This window comes from Stigmatopora nigra, chromosome 3 (genome assembly GCF_051989575.1).
Source record: "Stigmatopora nigra isolate UIUO_SnigA chromosome 3, RoL_Snig_1.1, whole genome shotgun sequence".
NCBI lineage: Eukaryota > Metazoa > Chordata > Actinopteri > Syngnathiformes > Syngnathidae > Stigmatopora > Stigmatopora nigra.
In genome coordinates, this window is record NC_135510.1 from 15263307 (window position 1) to 15286952 (window position 23646).

Genomic DNA, 23646 nt, shown 5'->3' on the forward strand with positions numbered 1-23646 from the left:
TAAAAGGCAGAAAATGACAAAGTGAACCCCCTTTCCATCAATCAAACAACAAAATTAAAAATTCTTGTTAGAATGGCATTACTTTTCTGTTTTGCTAAATATTTTACAGTCCACTTATAATAAATAATTATTTTTACGTATTTTGTTTGTACATCTGAATGACCAATGTCAACACTGATAGTATTATTATAAAATTTGACTCAACTATTAGTTAAAGCTAATATGCATAATAAATAACTCTGGATGTAAATTTATATTCTATGAGGTAAACATCGTTGATTTTTTTTTTTGACTCAATTAACAACTAATGCATCCAGGAAAAAAATGACTTTATTTTTTATTCCCTTGAGCAAATCACAAAGCACAAATCAAAGACCCTCCCCCCTTTCTCCAGATGGTACATCCCAGTTTTTCTTCCATTCTCCTCCCTCTTCCTTTCGGTGCCCTCCATCTCTGCGTTCTAGCACATTTTTATAATTAAGGGCATCGTGACATTCTCGACTGCTGTGGTCCTCCCATCGTTCCTTATCTTATTAATTGCTGACAAACTGCAAGACAGGTAAGTGCGTCAATTTGGTCAGTTAATAGACACCACCATTTATCATTTATTTGTGTTAAAATCCCTCACATCAGTATAGATAAGTGCACGCATTTTTTTCATTTTCAGTCATTTTGCTGTTTTTTCAAAGGGATGTCTATAACTTTCATCGAGCCTCCCCCCAGTAATCACGTACTGTACTGCATCTATTTTTCACCTCCATCTTGTCCTCCATTGATAGGCCCTATGACTCATGGAGTTTGACACATAAGAAACGCAGAGATCTACATTGCATCTTGGTTTGATGCCATCAAACTGGAACAAATATGCAGCCTGAAAAATGTACCTGGCTATGCATCAATAATTGCTATCACAAAGCATGCTAGTTATCTTGGTTGCTATGACTTTGAAAAGGAAAATGAGGCAGTCGATACGTGTATTTATGTCACATCTGCTTGCCCAAAATACCAACAATCTATTCAGTTTTCTGGTGCAATAACCAAGGGATACTTCTTCAAGGTCATATTTAAGCCCCCTCTGTCGCAGGGCTGCTAATGCTATCCAGAGATAGGGGGTTAAAGCCTTTTTCATGTGGAAAAACCATCTCATTCAACACATCATGTGAAGTCAGGGCCCAAATTGGAAAGTTTATCTACTTTTCTGCTTTCTATTTTTCCCTTAGTGACGCAGCATAGAGCTAACCTTTATCAAGGCTCCTTCCAAATACACACTTCCACGTACGAATCCATGGAAGCCAAAGCCAAGGCTGCTCCTGCGCCCAAAGGGTCATCAAAAGCTGAGAAAAAGGAGCCAGCGGCAGCCCCCCGCAAAGCAGAGCCTGCCCCTGCAACTCCCGAGCCAGAGATCCCTCCCCCCCAGGATGGGTCGGCAGAAGGTGGTGACGCAGGTGATGGGGCTGCGGGCAGCTGCACAGACTCTCTGGAGCACCTTAAACCTTTCCTCATTGGTAGTGCTGTAATTGCAGTTGGAGCCATTTTGCTGGGGGCCTTGCTACTGGTGAGGAGGAATTAAAATCTTAATCTCAAAGAATTAACCCAATGTAAAATTGGTTCACAAAAAGTCACAGGTTATATTGAACAGATGAAAAGTTGTGTTTTGTCCTTTAAGAAAGCAAATGTATAATATTTAAATGATATATTCATGATTTTTTTAAATTAAAAATTTAAGACGCCATAGTAGTGAGCGTACAAGATCAATGGCTCTGAGGTAGCTTTAAAATCTGCTATATCTTGTTTGCTCAAATGTTGACTAAAAGCCAATATTTGTGTTTTTATTTGCAAAGAGCTCCAGAAAATCTAACCCCCAGCTCTGAAAGTGTAGTGTAATGATATCATCATTGCAGATTCTCAAATTTATTTTACTTGATTTTACACTTGCAAAAGCAGATATGGACAAATGTAGTATTATAGTATGAACATTTAAAAAAAAATGATTAAGAGGCTTAATGTTGGAAGGTTATGATGTAGAATGGCAATTATTTTTCAGTTCCTTTCAAATTATGTTACAAATCAATTACCTATAATGTCTTAACCCAACATCTTCAAACATTCCCCATCTATATGTTCCGTTCTTATCGTATTATTTATTTTTATTTTTTTACTTATAGACTGACTGAGAAGTCATTAGTGGTCTGGTATCAAGTTCAATGCCTACAGTTGCATGAAGCTTCATTACACCGTGCTTTTCTCCCTCTGTATTCCGTCAAGGACAACCCTTGATTTCACTACCATATTAATAACTAAGTATACATTGGTACTGTACATTTAGAGTGCTAATGTAATGGAGGTGGATTAGTCAAGCAATCACTTCATCTCAGCATGCATTTCACCATTGTATGTACTCCCAACATTGTCTATGCATCTGGAAAACATTATTTCTCTGTGGTTGCAAGTAAACACGTAATATTCATATCACGTGCAATATTTTTATCATTACTAATGTTGTGTTTGCACATCAACACGTTTTACACCCACAACACATCCAGACAACACAATAGAAAACTAGAACTGACATCAATTGTACAAATCAGAATACCAAAAACACTCTTCATTTATTAACTTAATAATAGCAGCGTATGAATGCAATAATTCAGATAGGATCCCTCAGTTGGCACATTCCTTTGTGCTGTAGCAAGTTATTTCACATATTTAATGGATGGAATAAACTAGAAATGGTCAAGTGATGTTTAGTGAAATGAAAATGATGTTAGCAGTGATGATAGAAAGTACTGTATGTATTTATTGGCGCAGTAATGATAATCATGGTGATGATATATTTTTTTATATATGAAAAGAGCTTATGTTATACACTCTCCCCTAATATATACAAAGATTATGGTTGTGATGCAACCGATATTAAAGGCAGTGAACCAACTCACAACGGCTGTTTGTTTTCTATAAATGTCTGAAGTTAATGCAAATAGATGAAATTAGATTAGATAAATTAGGTCAACAAACTGTCTTCACAGTGTTTAGTGAACAATCTCACACTAATTACCATGAAAACTAAAGAAATAATCCTGGACTTACGCAAACGCAGCACAGGTCTGGCCCCTCTCCTCATAAATGGAGTATGTGTAGACAGGGTCCAGTCCTTTAAATTCCTGGGGGTCCACGTCACAGATAAGCTCTTCTGGTCTAAAAGCACCACGGCAGTGGTGAAGAAGGCCCCGAAACGACTCCATTTCCTGAGGGTACTTAGGAGGAACAACTTGGACACTAAGCTTCTGGTAACGTATAGAGCCACTGTAGAAAGCATCCTGGCATACTGCATTGCAGTGTGGTACGCTGGAAGCATGGCAGCAGACAGAAAGGCCATGCAGAGATTGATCAACAATGCTCAGAAGATCATCGGCTGCCCTCTGCCCTCACTGGATGACATTGGCAGCCCTCGTTACCTCAACAGAGCCAGGAACATTGTCAGGGACCAATACCACCCTGGTCACAACCTGTTCCAGCTGCTGCACTCTGGCAGACGCTACAGGTCTCATAAAGCCCGGACAAATAGACTTAAGGACATTTTTTTCCCTACAGCCATCAGGACTCTGAACTTGCATTAGCACGACACACAATCCCTTCTGTGCAATAACTTAAGGGTGTGCAATAACAATGTGCAATATCTTAGATTGTGCAATATTTTAGAATTTACCTAGCCAGGATGTGACTTTTTATACTTATATGTTACTATTTATGTTTTTTTCCTTACTGGGAAAACGCACTTTGTGGAGTACCACCACCAATTTCGTTATACGCAGCTGTGTATGATGACAACAATGGCATTTGATTTGATTGATTATATTTGAAATTTTGAAACAATGCCAAGGCTATCTCGTTGTCAATAATAAATGTAAACATAAACAATGCGTTTCTGCTAGTCATATACTTATTATATGAATATGATAATGTTAGTATAGTGTTACAGAAAATGTTATGCAATTTATTTTGTATACATCTGTAGTGTACAGTAAATTCCCATGTATTATATTGAGTTACTGTATGAATATACATACTGTATTATATCATTCATAAATGTCCTTTCTCTAAGCTGTGTATGAATGTTTTTGTTATTTTTGTTAATGTATTAGTATTAATTTTTAGTAACCGTTTTGTAGCTTGTAAGCATATGTAGTAATGCTGGTATACCACTTGGTGACGCTAAAGAATCCTTAACGTTTGCAAAGCGGTATTAAACACTAGAAGAAGAAGTTAAACAGAAGACACTTCCTCAAATGAAAAAAAAAGACGCATAAGACGAAATACATTCTGTTTTTGGTCAGAATTTGACTTTCTTGGGCTTTCTGCAACCGAGTCACTGGGGGCGAGTTAATCACGGTATGTTGGTGCTTGTCAGTGTTCTTTTGAATTACTGTGCATGCTAACAGACAGTAAAATAAGTCAGCTAAGTGCCAGTGCTTAACATCGTGGCTAAATCAAAGGGATTTGTTGTTAGCATGTTGCTAAACCGGACTAACATCATAACATGCACTTCTCCGAATAAAGTCTTATATATAGAACAGATAAAATCAACTATGTGGCAACAATAAATAGAAGTAAATGAACCAATACCTCTTTACTCGATACGGTCTTACATGAGCTTTATAATCGATGTCAGGACAAGTAAAATAGGATTCAACCAGCCACGTGTCGAGTTTATAATGCAAACCTGCAGTCGTCTATGATGTTTTGAGTTTAGCTGTATGTGGCTTTCCCTAGGTATTTAAAAATGATCATTCCAGTACGGTGTTTCACGTGTGGAAAGATCGTGGGCAACAAGTGGGAGATGTACCTTGGCCTGCTCCAGGCTGAGTACACTGAAGGGTAAGAAAAAAAGCATCTCATTGACATTTGTATTTATTTATCTTTTTCATTTTCTGAACCGCGTTATCTTCACTAGGTACACGGGGGGGGGGGGGGGGTGCTGGAGCCTATCCCAGCTGACGTCAGGCCAGAGGTGGGGGACAACCTGAATTGGTGGCCAGCCAATCACAGAGCACAAGGAAACAAACAACCATTCACACTTGCACTCGTACCCAGGGGCAATTTAGTGTCCAATCAGCCTACCATGCATGTCTTTGGAATGTGAGAACATGCGAACTCCACACAGGTGGACCGACCTGAGTTTGAATTCAGGACCCCAACAGTGAGGCAGACACGATACCACTCAGACCACTCACTCGCCGGGTTACTCACTTTTTTATTCAACTTTAATAAATATAGATTATACTGGCCTGTCTTGAATTAGTCAACTAATGTGCTGAACTCAGTAACAGCACAGGGAAATACACGCAGCCTATTTTTTCAGTTGTATCTTAGGCACTTAATCTGTCTTGAAATCTAACAGTTTTCTTCCATTTTAGTGACGCGCTTGATGCCCTGGGTCTGAAGAGATACTGCTGTCGAAGAATGCTCCTGTCTCATGTGGATCTTATTGAAAAGCTTTTGAATTATGCCCCCCTGGAAAAGTAGTTCCAAATGGCACCCTTCACTCAACTGGGACTTTGTTAGGCTTCCTTTGAATTATGTAAAAAGAAAGCAATCTTGCTTTGACCACTTTTTTTTAAATAAACCTGTTTAATGTCACAGAATCTTATCTAAGTTGTACCTTTCCTTTGCAAACTAACACCAGAGAAACCCTAAACTGACTGACAGGGCAAATATTCATCCACAATTATGTACAATCTGATTATCTATATTTGTACATTTGCATTGGATACCGACCACTAAAAAACTGAAATCTTACGAACCTACCAATAACACACATTCAGATATTTGAGAGATTGTTTTATATTACAAAAGACAACAGTGACACTGTGTTAAATACATTTGAATGCATCTCGCCCATGCAAGTATTCTAATCTTAATGACTATAATACACGTGTGCACACACAGTATCTCCTTGAAACAGTTTGAAGTCCAACTAACAGATGTCTGCAAAGACATTTTTCATTTTTACAATGTGGTGTACAAACAAAAGGCTCCTTTGCACATTTCAACATTAGTCTCAAAGAAAATAAGAATCATGAACTATAGAAATGGGAAAACTGTTCAACATGTTAAAGAATAAGAATAATCTAAGGTAATACATATCCTTTAAATCTGTTTCAACAGTATGCTCAATTCAATGTTTTCCTCTTACACATTCCAGCAATCTTGCGATAAATTTGATTCTCATTGGCACGGTTCAGGCTTTAGACCTTAACGTTTCAGAGAATACCCAAATAGATGTGTGATAGACAGAACTTGGAGATGGGAAACAATGGCAACATTTCTCCAAAGATATTGTTTACAACAGCTGTAATGCAAACTGGCAAACCTTTCCAACTTATATTGTTTTTAAAAATTAAATGGGGTACAGACATCAAAACTGACCAGTAGGTGAATGGACCAAAGTGAATTTTTAAGTTGAAGCAAAAGAGCAATACAATTGACATTCAATTTTAAATTTGATTTAAAAAGCAAATATCTTTTTCATGTTTTCTGGTGTAGGTAAAAAAAAAAAAAGTAAACTTAAGCATGTAGATGAAAAGTAAAAATTGAAGGAGTCAAAATACTTTCTGAATGCATGATACAAAGCTATTCCTTGGAGGGTTTCACTTCATGTTGCAATCAGGGATTTTCAAGTGACCCCATGATGACACAAAAAGAAAAAGAAATTGTTCTTGTGGCTAAATCAGTAGCCCACACAGTAAATGTACAGGTGAGTGTACAAGTTAGTCAATATGGTTTTGATGGCAGTCCCATGGTGACAAGAATGTCTGGAATAACTTTGCCAAGTCAACGATACCGCTCTCTGTAATCCCTGTGCCTGTCCCGTGACCGTTCCCTGCGCCTGTCGAGACTCCGAGAACGTTCTCTGTGCCGTCTTGATGTTCCGGCACTTTCCCAACGCGGCGAATCCTCTCTGTGGCGATCCCTTTCCCGCTCTCGATCTGAAGAATGACTGCTACTCCTAAAGAAAACCAAATGATACTGATAAATCAATGCTGTAAATTGTACATGGATTGAATTTTCTACCTTGGAGGTACTTGAAGCACTGACATTGTATCCAAATTTTACTTCCTGAGGACACAACATCAGGACCAATGTGTCCTTTAGTATCGTGCAACTTCTAGGTTGGTGATTGACTTTGCTACTACTAATCCCACCACAGTCTGCTGTCATGTTGGGCTTGGACTTAATTAGTGCTAATGCTTTCATCAGGCCTTCTACACTTGGTTCATCAAAACCATTTAAGCAAGTCGTCTCAGTCTGCTTGCATGTAAACTAGCTTTATTTGACTTGATTTTTAACCCTTTCACGCACAATGTATTCAGCACTCATTGGCTGCCATTGATTGTGTTAGCTATCAAATCCATTCTGACTAGGGGTGTGCGAACGAACAGTTTATTTGCCCATTAGTTTATTTGCCCCTTCCATTCAAAATAATAACACCGTCACCTGAACACGGGAGAGCAGTCAGTCTTCCTATTCAAAATGGATTGAATGCATATTTCCATCAATACATAGCTTGCAATGAGTTATAAATACTATGGGGAAAAAAAACTTGAGTGCTAATTGGGGGCATAACCAGCATTTATTCAAGTTTTGATTGATTTTAATTTTACAAATTCATCTCTCATTAACTGTTATATATAAATGTATTTTTAATAATTATTATAACAAAAAGTCAGTTGCTTCAAAAAGCCTTCAAGGTCTTAAGTGACAACTTCCGAATAGCTGTCCACTGTAGTAATCACTATCGCTGGAAAGGTTTTAAGACTGGTCAGTTACTACCTGGTAAGAGTGACAATTCAAATTATTTTTGTTAATTAGTGGCACAGAGCAGATGAGTTATGACAACCATTTAAAAAAAAAAAAACATCTGGCCTAATCGCATCCTGCTGGCACGAGGCGTTGCCCAAACATGAATTAAATATTTATAGTTACCATATTAAACAGATGTGAATGTTATTGCAAATCAGATTTGCAGGGAAGAAAAGAACATTCACATTTCCGTTGTATTTTTGTACTTAGTGACTTGTGTGACTGTCTTGAAGCAATAAACACTCAGACATAGCATTGAGTTCTACAAGACCAACACATTACACTGTTATGAGGAAAGCCAGAAGCTAATGTTAAAAATGGAATCTCTTTTGGCTGTGTTAATTCTAATTACAATGTCCTGGTGTCTAGTAATTGCAAAGGGTCTTGTTCTATGAATCCGGGTTACAGTAACTTATGTTAGTTAGCATTTATCTTTTGATAAAATCATATTGCAAGTGTGGTAGTGAGGTGGCTAGTATTCCATTTTAACAAATTTGGGCCAGCCTGTGAATTGGCGTCATGCCAAGTGTTTGCACATCTTTGTTTTTGGGGGATTCATGGAAACTGCAAACTGAAAACGTAACTTTACAATTTAACCAAAATCGGCATGCAAATGTTATATACATTGTAAAAGTAAGCTGAAGCTTACGAACCTGTAGCCACCATTTCCCTGGATGGACACGAGGCAGTCTTTGAGGGAGGTGACAAGGGCTTTGCAGCGTTCATCCCCGTACACACTGGACTGCTTAATGACGGCAATGGCCGTCAACAGCGTTTCCATAGCCACTCTCAGGTCTCCTGCATCAGTAAATACAAACATTTTTATATTTTAAGAACGACCCTGATTCGATCACGTTCGGAAATGGCAATCTTTTCATTTTGAGAGGATTGAAATTGGCTAAAAATAAAAAGAATTTGGTTTTTAAAATGTACTGATTGCCTCGTTGAAACCAACGCTGCAGTTATAACATTTTTATACAGATATGTAAGGATAGCAGGAAAAATTATTTAGAAGTGTCTTTTCTTTCCGCCCCTTAATTCATTTTCGAGGCATCGGATCAGGCTTCCATATCGGCAGATCAATAAAATTAAGTAAAAAGAATAATGACACATTTGTAGCTAAAATAGATGTGTACCACGTACACCTAGGTTAAAAAAATGTAGGGAAATCCTACCATGTTCAGTCACGCCTATGAGAACTTACTATCAGATGTACCACAATGGAGATCTTATACTACAGTATGCAACAACAAAAACACACACACAAAAAATCATCAGACTAACACAGTAATGGGGTGCTCTTACCAGTTGTTGCACCTGTCACAGCCTTGATAATGGCACTGCTAGCCACAGCTCTATTTTGGTTGAAAAGTTCTTCATACTCTCGCTCTCCCCTTAAAAAAATCAAATAGTACCAAAAAACTTTAAACAGGCAGTGCTATTTTCAAATGTATGATTAAATATATGAGATCACGTTGGAAGTATTTGAAATGGAATATTAAGTACATTTCATAAATCCTTACTTTTGATGACTAAAAGCATGACTTGGCTGTCTGTCTTGCGCTGGGGTAAAGTATGCTGGATTTATATGCAGACTTGGAGGGGGTTGGCTTGGCATACTGAAAGGTGGAGGGGGAAACAGGTGCGGAGGGATATTGGGCGGCATGGGTGGGAAGCAAGGGGGTGGATGGCAGAAAAATGGTTTGGAATGCGAGGGATGTACATTTCCCAGCAGATGTGGTGGAAAAGGAGGGGGTATGCTGGGAGGATTGGAATCCCATGTCGATGTCGGGGACAGATTTGAATCTGTTTCCTTGGAATTGCCGCGCATTGGGAATCCTGAGAACAGCACAGTTTCTGTGAGTCAAGGTTACATTTACGACATGATGAATACTGTGTGAAAATGTTCGAAAGCTTACGTTTATTGGCGACATCCTCAAACACACTAATGTTTTGGTGGGTGGCAAAACGACAGTCTATGCGTTCCCCGTCAAGAGTACATTGGGGGATTTTTTCTAATAATGTTTTTAAGGAATTTTCAGAAGTCACCACCACCTTTGCATAGCTGTAGTAAAAAAAAAAGGACAAAATATGCATACAATCAATTGTTAAGCGAAATGTATGGGGGGGGGGGGGGGGGGGATTTCTAGTCACTTACCCTCTTGATTGACCATTTACTTTGTTCTCTGCAAATTTGATTTCATCAATATCGTCCACTCCTAATTTTTGGGTCATCTGCAAAAGGTCTGTGTCGGATATCCACTAAAGGATAGAGAAATATGAGAAGAGAAAAACATTGGTATTAGTTACTTCACAGCTAATATCTGTCTACAAAAGGTAGTTTGAAAGGTGAATGGATGTGCTTACAATGTAATGTTTTTAACCTGTTGGAGTTCACAATCTTTCCTGACAACTGACTAATACATAATTCAAAGTTTTGGTTTACTACGTATACTAGACATAGGAGGAATTGTGTTTGTTTGATTAAATAATAAGCATGCACTGTAGAGTTATTTATTAAGCGATGGAAAAAGTGGTCCGGGCTATATAAAGTTGCATTTAATATATTAGTTTGTTAGTCCCGCAATGTTTCTTGGACATTAAAATGTATACTTTTTTTTTTTTGCCGGGAAGGGTGTTAAAAATTCACTTTTGTTCTTGTTCTCCTTTGAATCCATTTTTAAAAATTGCTACTACTCAGTTCTTTATAGATGGATCAGAATGAAATTTGGCCGGTATGTTCTGGGAAAGTGACTTTCAGAGTGGGATTTTTTATCTTAATTTAATTAATTGCAGAACTAAAATGACTACTATTCCAACATATTGAAATGTGGTAGCTACTGTATATGACGTATATGTATGGATCATACTGCTTAATTTATTTATTTTCCATTGATAAATTGTCATAATAATATTTATGCTGTTGTACGGTTCTTTAAAACATTCACTCTGTAATCTTATTTCCATCTCTTATTCTGCATATTTTGTCTATGCTGCATCCATTGTCATAACCATACTTTTGTTTTTGTCAATCGATTGTCAAATCAGTTCTCAATCCAATGAATTGATTTGTCAATTAATAATTTAAACTTGCCTTTTACCTTGATGACTCTATGCCTCATCAGAAAAGGCATGTGTGTCATTTGCAGCAATTTCTATTGCAATCTATTTTGATGTGTTTAATTAAAGCTCAAGAAAACAAAAATAAACAAAATGATCAAAGCTGTGGAATAAAAGGCTCTTTATGTTGTCTGTTGAGACAGCACTTAAATTCCTACCAACCGATCTAATCCAAACAAACTAAGCACGCCTTTTGATATTTGAAAATGTTCTTCTTTATCTACAACAATTGACTTAGATAAAACACACTAAACAAAAATGAATACAAATGTCTTTAAACATTTTCATTCTTCAGCTACTATTTGTTGTCAATGTCGCTTTTATCTTGGGAAAAAAAGGTTGCAGCACAACAATAAGGATCAGTGTACTATATATTCATTTTAATGTTATGTGTGTCTATAGGATGTACAACTCACCCAAGAGAAGTTCCCAATGTATAACGAGAATTTTCTTGACTTGTTTTTGTCCTTTTCATCTTCTTTTACTGTGGGCACGATCTCCTCTTCTTTGGTTTGTATTTTATTGCCAGGATCTGTTTTCAAAGTGCTTTTATTGTGCTCAACTGAGCTGGAAAGCACAGCATCGTCGAAGAGATCATTTGCATCTTCAATTCTGTCCAAATCCTGTGGTGGAATTAATAAGATTAAATTTTCTACATGTCATCAAGAGCTGCAAGTGAACATAATACATTTGAAATGTTATGTTATCTAATGTATTTATAACACTGTTACACAATACAATAATGTTTGGGGGTAAATAAAGTTCTTTGTAACGAAAACATTGTATACATAAATACATACACTTCCTCAAAACGAGCATGTTGAATTCGGGAGACACAATACAATTTATGATCATTGTTTCAAAAAATTGAAAGGTTAATTCAAACAAAAGTGAGAGCATTAGTCACCACTTTTTGCAGAAGTATTTACAAAACTCACCTCATCGTTTGGACTTGGTTCGTCGTATAAGTCTACGGTCGTCTTTTGAGAGTTACTCGTTCCGGCTGCAGCCATCCCGAGGCCCAGAGATCATTCAGTAGATGGCGATCGTAATGCTATTTCGACTTATGTTTTGTTAAATAAATGAGCTTCGAAATGCACAATCACACGAGTTGGGGCTTCAACGAAAAGCGATAAATCAGGCTAGGCCAGATGGATACTTTTGTTGGCTTCGAACATTAGCTAACATTAGAAAAACGGAAGGACTAGCTATACATCAATGGCTGTGCACTACTTTATCAATGCAGCACGAAAAACAACACAGACACAGTTTAATACAACGAATGCACACGCCTTCCTCTCGTTTTTTTTTAGATTTGCACAATTTCGCATTGGGCCACTGATGCTAGTGTTGCTAACATACCTGCCTAGTCATGTGTATCTGCATAATATGACCGATTAGCAACATCTCAAATAATGGTTCCCACTCCTCGATAGAACGTGACCAAAGGGCAAGCTAATATGCACCAGTTAAGAGATTTGATTAAAAACGATCATGTAATATAATAGCTTTGTTCCTAGTAAAGGTGACTTTGTAATGAGTACTTTATTAAGCGTCAAACGCAAGTATTATATATTATCGACAACGCGTCACGTGTCTCTTGTGGCCCAATCGGATGTTGTGTGACGTCGGAGGACTTTCATGGCGGGTGACGTTTTGCAACTATAGTCAACCCTCTGCATATGTTAACGTCGTAACCAGAGAAGTCAAATGCTATCCTCGCTTATTACGAAAAGAGTAAGTTTCGTCTTTGTTTTTTGTTTGTTTCACTAATCCAACCATTCAAAGTTTTTTGCATGGTTTTCATTTTATAAAAATCCTTGGGTTATAGGTCATTTGTTTAGATTTACTCTGGAATGTGTTGTATATTCAGCCAGAAAGACGATTATTTATCTTGTATTGTATTGTACTGTCTGCAGGAATGTTTATTTATATTTATGCTGCTGTGTGATGCTTCATGTCTTGCGTTAATATCTTTTTGCGTAGTACAAGGTTAGTTGTACAACGAGCCAGCATGGGATATTATGCAACTCTCCTTTGCTGTGTTCTGTTAACGCCAACTTGTTCAGGAATATAAACATTGTGCCACACTAATATGTCATTTAAAGGGGCTGATGTTATGACATAGTACTGATAAATGCAATTGCTGACAGTGAAACCTTTCCAACATATTTTTTTTCAATGCCCTTATATCTTTAGGTTATGTTTTTGTTTTTAGCATTCAACTCATTTATACTGCTGCCATTGTCAATTGTAGAAGTGATCGGTCCAATTTCCAATTGGAGACATTCTTACTTAAAACTGCAACATTTCAAAGGAATAACCAAGAACCATATTGATGTATATTGCTAATGTAAAATGTGTATTATATTACTATGGAATTGAGTTTTCATTTATTTTTCCCATACTTATGATTTTTTTTGTCAGCTGGTGGCTGGCTTGTGCCAGGCAGGATGGAGACCTGGGGTCAGTGGACTGATAACAACCCGTTGTTACCGTGGTGATGCACCAGATGATGCCAAAACGGATCTAATTGAGATCCCTTTGCCTCCTTGGGATGAGAAATCCGGAGAGCCAATTGACATCAAGAGACGGCGCCTGCTCTATGAGAGTCGCAAAAGAGGCATGCTGGAAAACTGCATATTGCTCAGGTTGGTCCAAATGGAAGATATTCAAATAATGCATGGGTTTACACCTCTTAACAAATCAACTAATTTGATGTACAGTTGTGGTCAAAAGTTTACATACACTTGTGAAGAACATAATGTCATGGCTCTCTTGAGTTTCCAGTTACTTCTCCTACAACTCTGATTTTTCTCTGATAGAGTGATTGGAACAGATACTTTGTCACAAAAAAAACATTCATGAAATGTGGTTCTTTTATGACTTTTTTATGGCTGAACGGAAAAAAATCAATTAAGTGGTGTTGGTAGCCGTCCACAAGCTTCTGGCAAGCTTCTGGTTGAATCTTTGAACACTCCTCTTGAGATAATTGGTGCAGTTCAGTTAAATTTAATGGCTTTCTGACATGGACTTGTATCTTCAGCATTGTCCACAAGTTCTCAGTCAGGACTTTGGGAAGACCATTTAAAAAATCTTAATTGTAGCCTGATTTAGCCGTTCCATTACCACTTTTGATGCGTTTGGCACCATCGTGCTTGACGGTAGACATGGTGTACTTGGGGTTAAAGGCCTTACCTTTTCTCCTCCAAACATATTGCTGAGCATTGTGGCCAAACAGCTCGACTTTTGTTCCGTCTGACCACAGAACTTTCCTCCAGAAGGTCTTATCTTTGTCCTTGTGATCAGCAGCAAACTTCAGTCGAGCCTTAAGGTGCTGCTTATAGAGCAAGCGCATCCTTCATGCACGGCAGTTTCTCAGTCCACGGATAGGCAAAACACGCTTGACTGTGGACACTGACACCCGTGTTCCGGCTGCTTCTAATTCTTGGCAGATCTGCCTTTTGGGAAAAATCAAGAGTTGTAGAAATAACTGCAAAATCAAGACAGCTATGACATTATGTTCTTTACAAGTGTATGTACACTTTTGACCACAACTGTACATATGAATAACACTACCCTCCCAGTTTAAATGGTATGGTATATTTAACTAATAGCTAAAAGTTGAAAAAGCCACATGATTGGACGTCTACGATAGCCAATGTCACTGAAATAGTTCAAAGAACTACTATATACATGTTTTGCTGGAGTTTACCCTTTCATGTAAACTAAATGGAAACACTACATGTATGACGCACTGCCGACTACTAATCATAGTACTCGAGCAGTATCGTCAAAATACATGTTTAAACATGTATGCGGGAAAATATTGTGGCCAATTACCAGTACTCTTGAGTAATAGAATTATTTGGTTGGACCATACTCCAGGTACTGTAGCATGTGTTGTGTATTAAGATTACTGCATGATTTCAAATGTTTTCATTTTTCATTTGCAGAGAGTAAAAAAATAACATTTTCTTTTGTAGCCTTTTTGCCAAGCGATACCTGAATACAATGAGTGAGAGTCAGCTGCAACAGTATGACAGACTCATTAATGAACCAAGTAATGACTGGGACATATACTACTGGGCAACAGGTAACACAACATTTAAAATCGAAGTCTTACGTTCATCAAATGTGACATTTTAATAGGCAGGACTGAGCTAGGGCTGTATCTGTGTTGAAATAACCCAGGTTTAACTTGATTTCTTCATATCGGCCGGTCGGATATACTTTAAATGTCCAAATATTAACACTGATTATTGGACGATCCATCACTAGTCTAAACAACAAAATTAGGACTCTTTATTTTCAACATTTTTACTTCATGAGGCAAAATATGAACACACAGTAAAGTTTACCTTAAATAACACAAACTATTTGAACAACCAAGCTGCCATGAATCTAATCCTATTACCAAAACATTGTTCTTTTTTTATTTCGTCGTTTTGAAAATATTGTACCTGCAAATGCCGTCTTGAGCCCAATGCTACCTATTGTCGCCCGATACGATTATTTTTGAAGCATCGTCTCGATTCAGTACTATCGTGCTTTTGGGCCAATGTAAATCAAATCACGAGAAGACTGGGGGTGTTGAAACTTTTTTGCTCCCAGATCAACTTTTCTGGGAGTCAATCTCATGCTTTTTTTCTTTTTTTTTTTTTGGCTCTGACAATGGCATCAGATTGGCGTCGGCAAAACATTTTCAGACTAATTGAATTGAATCAAAAGTGAAAAAGTCAGTACTGTATTGCTATATCTCCTTCCACTATGCGCTATTTGATTGTGGAATACATGAGCTCTGATTATTTTCTTGCTTGCTTCGTTGAAGTAATTCATCCCACTCCCCTTTGTCTACAATTCATGTTATCTATAGGTATTATTTTGAAAACAATGGATTCACTTCACATTTTGCTTTCAGAGGCACAGCCTACCCCAGACGTTTACCAAGGAGAGATCATGGAAATGCTAAAGGAGTTCACCAAAAACCGCAATCAGGAACAGAGGTTGGATGCACCCAGCTTAGAATACCTGGAAAAGGAAGCTTAGCGACGAACTCAAACATTCAACTCTTTTATTTGGGTGCTTAGTGAAATATGGTGACACGGCCTCTTATGGAAGCCGTTTGGCTGGGCTACTCCACTTACTGAAGTCAGTTCTGAGGAATGTATTAATCGCTACAATACATCTAAAATGTTTTTTTCTTGCCAAATCCATATGCTTGCTACTTCAAATCTGAGGTTTAACAATGGAGGCCTGAAAACTGATCTTTGTGTGGAATTACCATATACTAGCTGTAAGTAAGTTTATATTTATTAAAGATTTGATTTGCATAACATTAAAATGTGCATGATTTTTGCTGTACTGTAATCACAGAATATCAATAAATGTTGATATCATCAGAATTCTTTTGGTCCTCATTACCATTTTCCATTTACATAAGGTCTAGTTATTGCAGACAGATATGCGTATCCTAAATAATATTTCAATTGTATGAGGTTACCTTTGATGCTTTTTGTATGTGCTTCTGCTGTAGCTGCAGCAAAGGTTTTATAGCCATAAAATAGTTATTGAGGATTGGAATGAAGATTCAGCTGTAGCAATACTGAAGGCGTAGATTTGAAATGTACAAAAAGTAGACCAAAAAAATGCTACCTTGTTTTCATAATAACATGTATTAGTCTAATATACACCACATACTGCACAAATAACAGCAGACAACCATTCACGCTCACACACATCTATGGGCAATTTAGAGTCTTCAATCAGCCTACCATGCATTTTTAATGTGGAAGGAAACCAGAGCACCCGGAGAAAACCCACGCAGGCCTCAGCAGGACATTCAAACTCTACACATTTGGACCGATCTGGATTTGAACCCAGCTCCCCTACTGTAAGGTGTTAACCACTCGCCGGGCTGCCGAGGTTATTATTGATGATTTTTTTTTGTATCTGTATGAAGCTGCACATATAAATACATATATATCCTAAATAATATTTCAATTGTATGAGGTAACTATTGATGCTTTTTGTATGTGACGCAGCTGTAGCTGCAGTAAAGGTTTTATAGCCATAAAATAGTTATTGGAATCATTCAGACGTAGAACTACTGAAGGCTTAGGTGTGAAATGCACGGCCTGCTACTGTCATAAAGTAGTATTAAAAAGGTTTGGGCATGCTTGGCATTTTTCAAGATTTTTTTTTTAGAGTTACAGTGTCAATTGGTGTCCATCAGATGGCGACAATGTATAAATAAGGCAATTATTGAGGTCACTGTATGCAGTGCTGTAAATGGATAAAACTATATCAAACTACAACCGTATTCATTTGCCATACCTTTTACAACTCGACCTAAAAAAATATGCATTATGCTATGCAATTGGATGTTTTTTTATTTAATTTATCTTGGACAGGGTCAAAGTTATATCACATGGTGTGTTTGTGAAATGGGTCTTGGTCTCTGGATTTCAGAAAGATTGAACCAATTTTGTATGGCCCCTGAAGCACCACTGAAATGTCTTTCCTTTAAAAGCTCTCAACTGTTAGCTGTGAGGCATTTAAATATAGCTCCATACTAATGTCCCTTCATTGTAACCCTCAACTGCACAATGGGGGAGGAAAGCCTCTGGCCAGATGTGTGCATATTATTAGATTAGATCAAGATTTCTTGGATGCTTGCCTGTGGAATTATAATGCATACATAAATCAGAAAAAGGTGTTTTTATATTACACAATAAACTACATCCTCAGTCCAACCACAAATTGTATGATGCTTGTAAAATTTTGTTGTTGACATTTTTACTCATAACCTTAAGTGCCACATCATTTCCCGTTAGAGATAATGCAAAAAAATGAGGTCGCAAGAATGACAAAATGGTGGAGTACTTTGCTCTTGTCATAATTAAATGAGGAGGAATGCTTATATAAAAGTAGGGTTTGTTTTGTTTTATATGCTGAATGTATATCAATTCTTTAACCAATTTTGCTCCTCTTTTTTGCTTTTGTAAAATGGTATTTTTCTTGAGCAGTTCCTTATGGGATTTTACCTTGATTTAATAGTACAGGTAAATTATTGATGACATTTTTAATGAAAAAAACGAATAGTTACACTATACATATTTTAAAAGGACTAAAATAGGTTTACTGTCGCCTGTGGAATGTACATTCATTGTTTTGCTATACATGGCAAATGCACCATGGCTATCTATATCCACATTACCGCATTTGTTGTCATCCTCCACTGCTGATTCTTGTTTCGTGACAGCTCTATTTTTGATCCTCAGCCATGTCACCGCCCAGCTCACTGGGAATTTCAATACTTCATTGTCTTGCTCACTTTATCTCCCCATCACATTCATTCTTAGTATTCATCTTGTCCTCCCATGTATGAAGGAGAAGAAATTCTCTCTGGTGCGCCACTTCAGTTATGTGGATGGTACATTGGGTAAGGATAATTCATTTTATGCTCTTCTGAAAGTATAGAGAAAAGGAAGTGCTACAGTTATTTTTAACATGACAGAAAAATCAAGTCTTTTAAAAAGATATTGGAATCCATTTGAACGTATAAGAATCTGCTTGGATTGGCATGGGGATTGAAAACATGAACAAAATACTGTCCTAAGTAGTAGTAGTGATACGGAATTACAAACAATACAAGCATTACTTTACACTATTATGAGCAAGTCACCCAAAATGCCTTTATTTAAGATTCAAGATTATTTTTGGTTGTTTTGTTTTCTTCTCATATTACTTATACTCTTCGTCAAGAGTCGTGAACCTTTTTGACAAAGAAAGCCATAAAAAAATTGATATTTTCAAACATTATTCCTTGAGAGCCATGCTCAGAATTTTAAAGTAAAAATACATGGAAATTTGAGCATTTATTATTCATTTCATCACTTTGAAAGTAAAAAAAAAGTCTGAATTCTTTTGAGAACATTATTTCACTGTTGCTAATCAATATGTATTAATGAGAGGATGCATGCAGAAGAGTGTAATGAAGAAAAATTATGATTTAAAAAGGTGCTAGAGATAGTTTCGGTGCCACAGTGCCGGCGTGGCGCTCCCATTGGTGCATCAGGTACTCAGGTCTCTAACCAGCGGTTCCCATATTTTACCTCACAGGTTCGTGAAGAGCCATGTACACTAATCAAAAGAGCCACATATGGCTCCCGAGCCATAGGTTCCCTACCCCTGCTCTACGTTATTGTCCAAAATTAAGCTCCAATTGAATCACATCTCCAATGGAGTTACACACTGACCAAATATCACTGTATGCCAGTTTCCTAAATGACAAAATAGTTTAAGTGGAAGTATCCAATTGAAAAGTGCAGAACATTTTGATTTACTTAATAGAATATATATACTCACCTTATCTACTTAATGTAAAGAGGATGCATTGAAAACAATGAGATGTTTTGTATATACACATTTATCTTTATATACACTGTACATTTTAAAGAAATAAAAACCAAATATCAATATTTCACAGTGTGCACCTTACAGATGTGTAAAATTAAGCCATAGGCCAAAAACAAATCAGTGAATTGACACTGAACAAATTGGACTTTCAATTATACAACATACATTGCTGGATAACATCTCAGATTTTTTTTTTTTTTACAGTTCTTGTCCAATAAATTGGCCTGAGACATTATTGTCAATAAAAGAAAATGAATTGAACCAAACCCTGGCATTTATCAAACCAGACTTTGTAGCTGCATTAATTAAGGTGACTTGTAGTATCCTTTGGAATGTAATTCTCCATCAACAGGGCGGAAAATAATAACTTGTTTACCACACACGGCCATCAGCACCAAGAAACAACTATGCCGCAGGTTATTTTTGGGTGATATGACTCGTTCTGCTGACCTATGGTGATGCACAAAGGTGATGACTATTTCCTATCCCCCCCGCCTCGTCCTGTTTCCTCCTGGCACTTGCAAAGAGAGTACATATGGGGAGCTGGTGGGATCTGGACATGGAACACGTGTGCATGATGGGGGTCTTTTGGAACTATACCAATATTAGTGTTGCTAGCTGCTCGGTCATGAACCTCAAATCTGTTATTGTTTACTTAGTAAACTGAGGCTTGCAGTTACCATCCTTATGATAATATACTTTTGTATAGTTGGGAGGACGGTTCTAGCTATACACTTTGAAGCAATTTTTTTCCTTCCATGCCATATTGCACACAAAATCAGGCAAACTGTTAAACATGGACCGTCTCTAATTGCGCACACGCAAACACTCGTATTTGTTTGCATGCACACAGACACAAATTCGACATCTGTTTATTCTTTCACAAAGTAAAATTGGAAAATGACTAAAGAACAACTATTTTAGGGTTTCGATACATTGACTTGAAGACAAAATCCAGAATCGATCAAAGTTTGCTGTTCTTTTAAAGAGTTCAATTCATCAGAAAACGGAAAACCCAAACGTGAACCTTATTCCATTTAGTTTAAATCATTTAACAAAGCCCTAAATTATTTTGACAACACTCTGAAGTCATGCAGACAAAAGTCAAGGGTGATCAAACCCCAGAGCACTGCCACAGGAAAATATTGACACTGAAATGACAAACACCACTTTAAATGATGTTAAGATGTTGTGGAAAATACACATGGAACAGAATACAATCATTTGCAAATCCCGTTTAACCTACAGTGTATTAAATGGAACAAAACATGGGGATTTCTTCATTTTCTATAATAGTTATCATCATTCAAAGAGCAAAAGTCTGAAAACCCTACCCGAATTCACCTGATCTCTGATTCTGTAATTGGTGATGCATTGAAAACCCCGATGTTTCCAAGGTGTTTGAGGAACTCGACAGAAAACCATAGTAAGTTAACAGAGTTTGTTGAAAAATCTACATATCAAATTAAAACTCCAGCAAAAGACCCATATCAACAACACCCACATGGTTTGCCTTTTATGGGCCTGAGCTAATCTGAGATGGACTGAAAGGCAGTCCACAACTTTCTGACAACGGATTATTCATTCATCTTCCATACCGCGCATCCTCGTAAAGGTTGCGGGGGTTGCTGAGGCCTGCCGAACCCTGACTTAGAGCAACTAGACACTAGACTTGTTGCCAGTCAGTCATAGAGTGCATAGGGAGACTGACGGCCATTGGTACTCACAATCATACCACCACCAGCAGGAATCGAGCCCGCGCTTGCCCACGCCGAAATCAAGTAAGTGAACCACTACATCCTTAACCGGCTGATTTTGGATTATGAAGCGCAAATTAAGACAACATACACATACTCTTAGGAAACTAAAAATGGACAACAGCCAATGGGAACAAATTCCACTGTGTTGTTGTTAAAAGGGAATTACGTATATTGAAGACATCAGTAAATATGGCCGAGCCAAAACATTTTGTGAACGAGTTGCAGGAATTAAATTCATTCATTCATTGATTCATTCATTCATTGTCTGAACCACGTAACATCCCAAGGTTTGTGGGGGGTGCTGGAGCCTATCACAGGTGACCTTAGGCACTAGGCGGGGGACAACCTGAATTGGTGGCCAGTCAATCAATCGCAGGGTACAAGGAGACAAACAAGATTCATAGTCCTTAATACCTAGGGGCAATTTAGAGTGTTCAATCAGCATGTTTTGGGGAATGTGGGAGGAAACCAGAGTAGCCAGAGAAAACCCATGCCAGCCAGGGAGAACATGGAAACTCCACAGCGCAGTAAGGGCCCACCTAGGATCAAACCCTCGACCCCAGAAATGTGTGGCTGAAGCACTATCCACTCATCCGCCTGGCCACCATAAATAAAATATTTTAATAAAGAGACATTTATCAGTTTCACATGAATATAAGTTGAAAAGGATTTGCAAAACCCTGTATTTTGTTATACCTTTGTATTATAAAACATACCAAAACCATTTAAACTGGTGTCAGTACTATTGTGGTTTCTTTGGGAATGTTTTCATCATTATTGAATTACTAACATATAGTGCCGCTAAAATTTTTTTGCCACCTTCTCAAATTCCTTTTTCCCCGTTTTTTTTTTACTATAATGTCAACTGAATGCACAATATAAACAAAAAAAATACAAATATATAATATATATATATATATATATATATATATATATATATATATATATATATATATATATATATATATATATATATATATATATATATATATATATATACATATATATATATATATATATATATATATATATATATATATATATATATATATATATATATATATATATATATATATATATATATATATATATATATATATATATTTACATACATATACATATTTATATATATATATATATATAATATATATATACATACATATACATATTTATATATATATATATATATAATATATATATATATATATATATATATATATATATATATATATATATATATATATATATATATATATATATATATATATATATATATATATATATATATATATATATATATATATATATATATATATATATATATACATATATATATATATATATATATATATATATATATATATATATATACATACATATACATATTTATATATATATATATACATACATATACATATATATATATATATATATATATATATATATATATATATATATATATATATATATATACATACATATACATATTTATATATATATATGTATATATTTGTTTTGTTTTTTTGTTATTTATTTTTTTAGTTATTATTGTTATTTTTTAAGTCCATATGGCTTCACAGAAAAACAATTGGCAATTAAAAAGAAATAATTGAATTAAACAATAGAAATAAAGATCTATAATAAAGAGTCATGACATCCCCTGATATGATTATCCCAATGGGTAAAGAAAAAAACAAGGAAAAAAGTATATTAAGGTAAACACAACCTTGAGACAGAAGGGAACACAGAAGGGAGGGATCCCCTTTTTAGGATGACCGGGATGCATTGGATGCCAACCAAACTAAATGCAAAAATACATGGCAAAAATAGAACATAAATGAAAGAGGAAGTGCTGCATGAAAACACCCTCAGGAAATAAGCTCCTCCTCTAATGCGCTTCGGTCAATGCATAGTCCATAAACAGCTTGGTCATTGTCAACTCGTCCAATTTCAAGCAGGGGAGGGAAATGGAGAGAACAAAAGTACTTTCACATCTCCCTGCAAAGATATTTTGTCCAACCTTGCAGAATTGTTTAAAGTTTTCGTGCATAAATGGACTTCTCTTTCCTAATATCTTTTCAGAAGTCATGCTACAATTTGAATCAGATTGAAGCTCAAAATCGGACTACTTTACTCCAAAGCTTTATATCCTTAAAACCCATTCAGAAGTGTGCTTTCTGTTTTATTTCAATTAGTACTGCAGCAAAACCCAGGTGTGCTTCAGCTTGACATCATGAACTAACACTGTCCTTCAAAACATTAAGATGAGCAGAATTTATGATTAGCTAACTGACTGCATGTGAATGATTCTCTATTGGAAACCAGTTTAGGGTGTGATCCACTTTTTGCTTTGAGTCTGCTTGGATAGGCTCTAGCACCCTGCAACAAGGATAACTGTTCCACAATGTTCTGACAACACCATGACAACACCACCAGTGTTAACAGTTATGACAGATGCAAGATGAACACCTGACATTTTCTCCAT

The 23646-nt window shown here is 36.5% G+C and overlaps 4 protein-coding genes across 4 annotated transcripts; 3 read left to right on the forward strand and 1 right to left on the reverse strand.

Moving 5' to 3' along the window:
* Positions 1-391: 391 nt before the first annotated feature.
* Positions 392-4176, forward strand: LOC144194692 (uncharacterized). The gene is made up of 3 exons (XM_077713915.1): positions 392-559; positions 1221-3541; positions 4170-4176. Exons 2-3 carry the CDS (start codon positions 3057-3059, stop codon positions 4174-4176), a joined length of 492 nt encoding a protein of 163 aa, XP_077570041.1. The 5' UTR covers positions 392-559; positions 1221-3056.
* Positions 4177-4244: 68 nt separating this feature from the next.
* On the forward strand, positions 4245-5647 carry polr2l (RNA polymerase II, I and III subunit L). The gene is made up of 3 exons (XM_077713461.1): positions 4245-4393; positions 4774-4875; positions 5415-5647. Exons 2-3 carry the CDS (start codon positions 4781-4783, stop codon positions 5521-5523), a joined length of 204 nt encoding a protein of 67 aa, XP_077569587.1. The 5' UTR covers positions 4245-4393; positions 4774-4780; the 3' UTR covers positions 5524-5647.
* A 174-nt stretch (positions 5648-5821) lies between these two features.
* On the reverse strand, positions 5822-12523 carry LOC144194397 (cleavage and polyadenylation specificity factor subunit 7-like). The gene is made up of 8 exons (XM_077713459.1): positions 11919-12523; positions 11397-11603; positions 10019-10122; positions 9780-9925; positions 9384-9699; positions 9166-9254; positions 8514-8658; positions 5822-7006 (listed from the first exon to the last, which is right to left on the reverse strand). The coding sequence occupies exons 1-8, from the start codon at positions 11991-11993 to the stop codon at positions 6832-6834; spliced, it is 1257 nt and encodes a 418-aa protein (XP_077569585.1). The 5' UTR covers positions 11994-12523; the 3' UTR covers positions 5822-6831.
* Positions 12524-12573: 50 nt separating this feature from the next.
* On the forward strand, positions 12574-16385 carry sdhaf2 (succinate dehydrogenase complex assembly factor 2). Its single transcript, XM_077713460.1, has 4 exons — positions 12574-12717; positions 13408-13631; positions 14967-15076; positions 15902-16385. Exons 1-4 carry the CDS (start codon positions 12691-12693, stop codon positions 16027-16029), a joined length of 489 nt encoding a protein of 162 aa, XP_077569586.1. The 5' UTR covers positions 12574-12690; the 3' UTR covers positions 16030-16385.
* The last annotated feature ends 7261 nt before the right edge of the window (positions 16386-23646 follow it).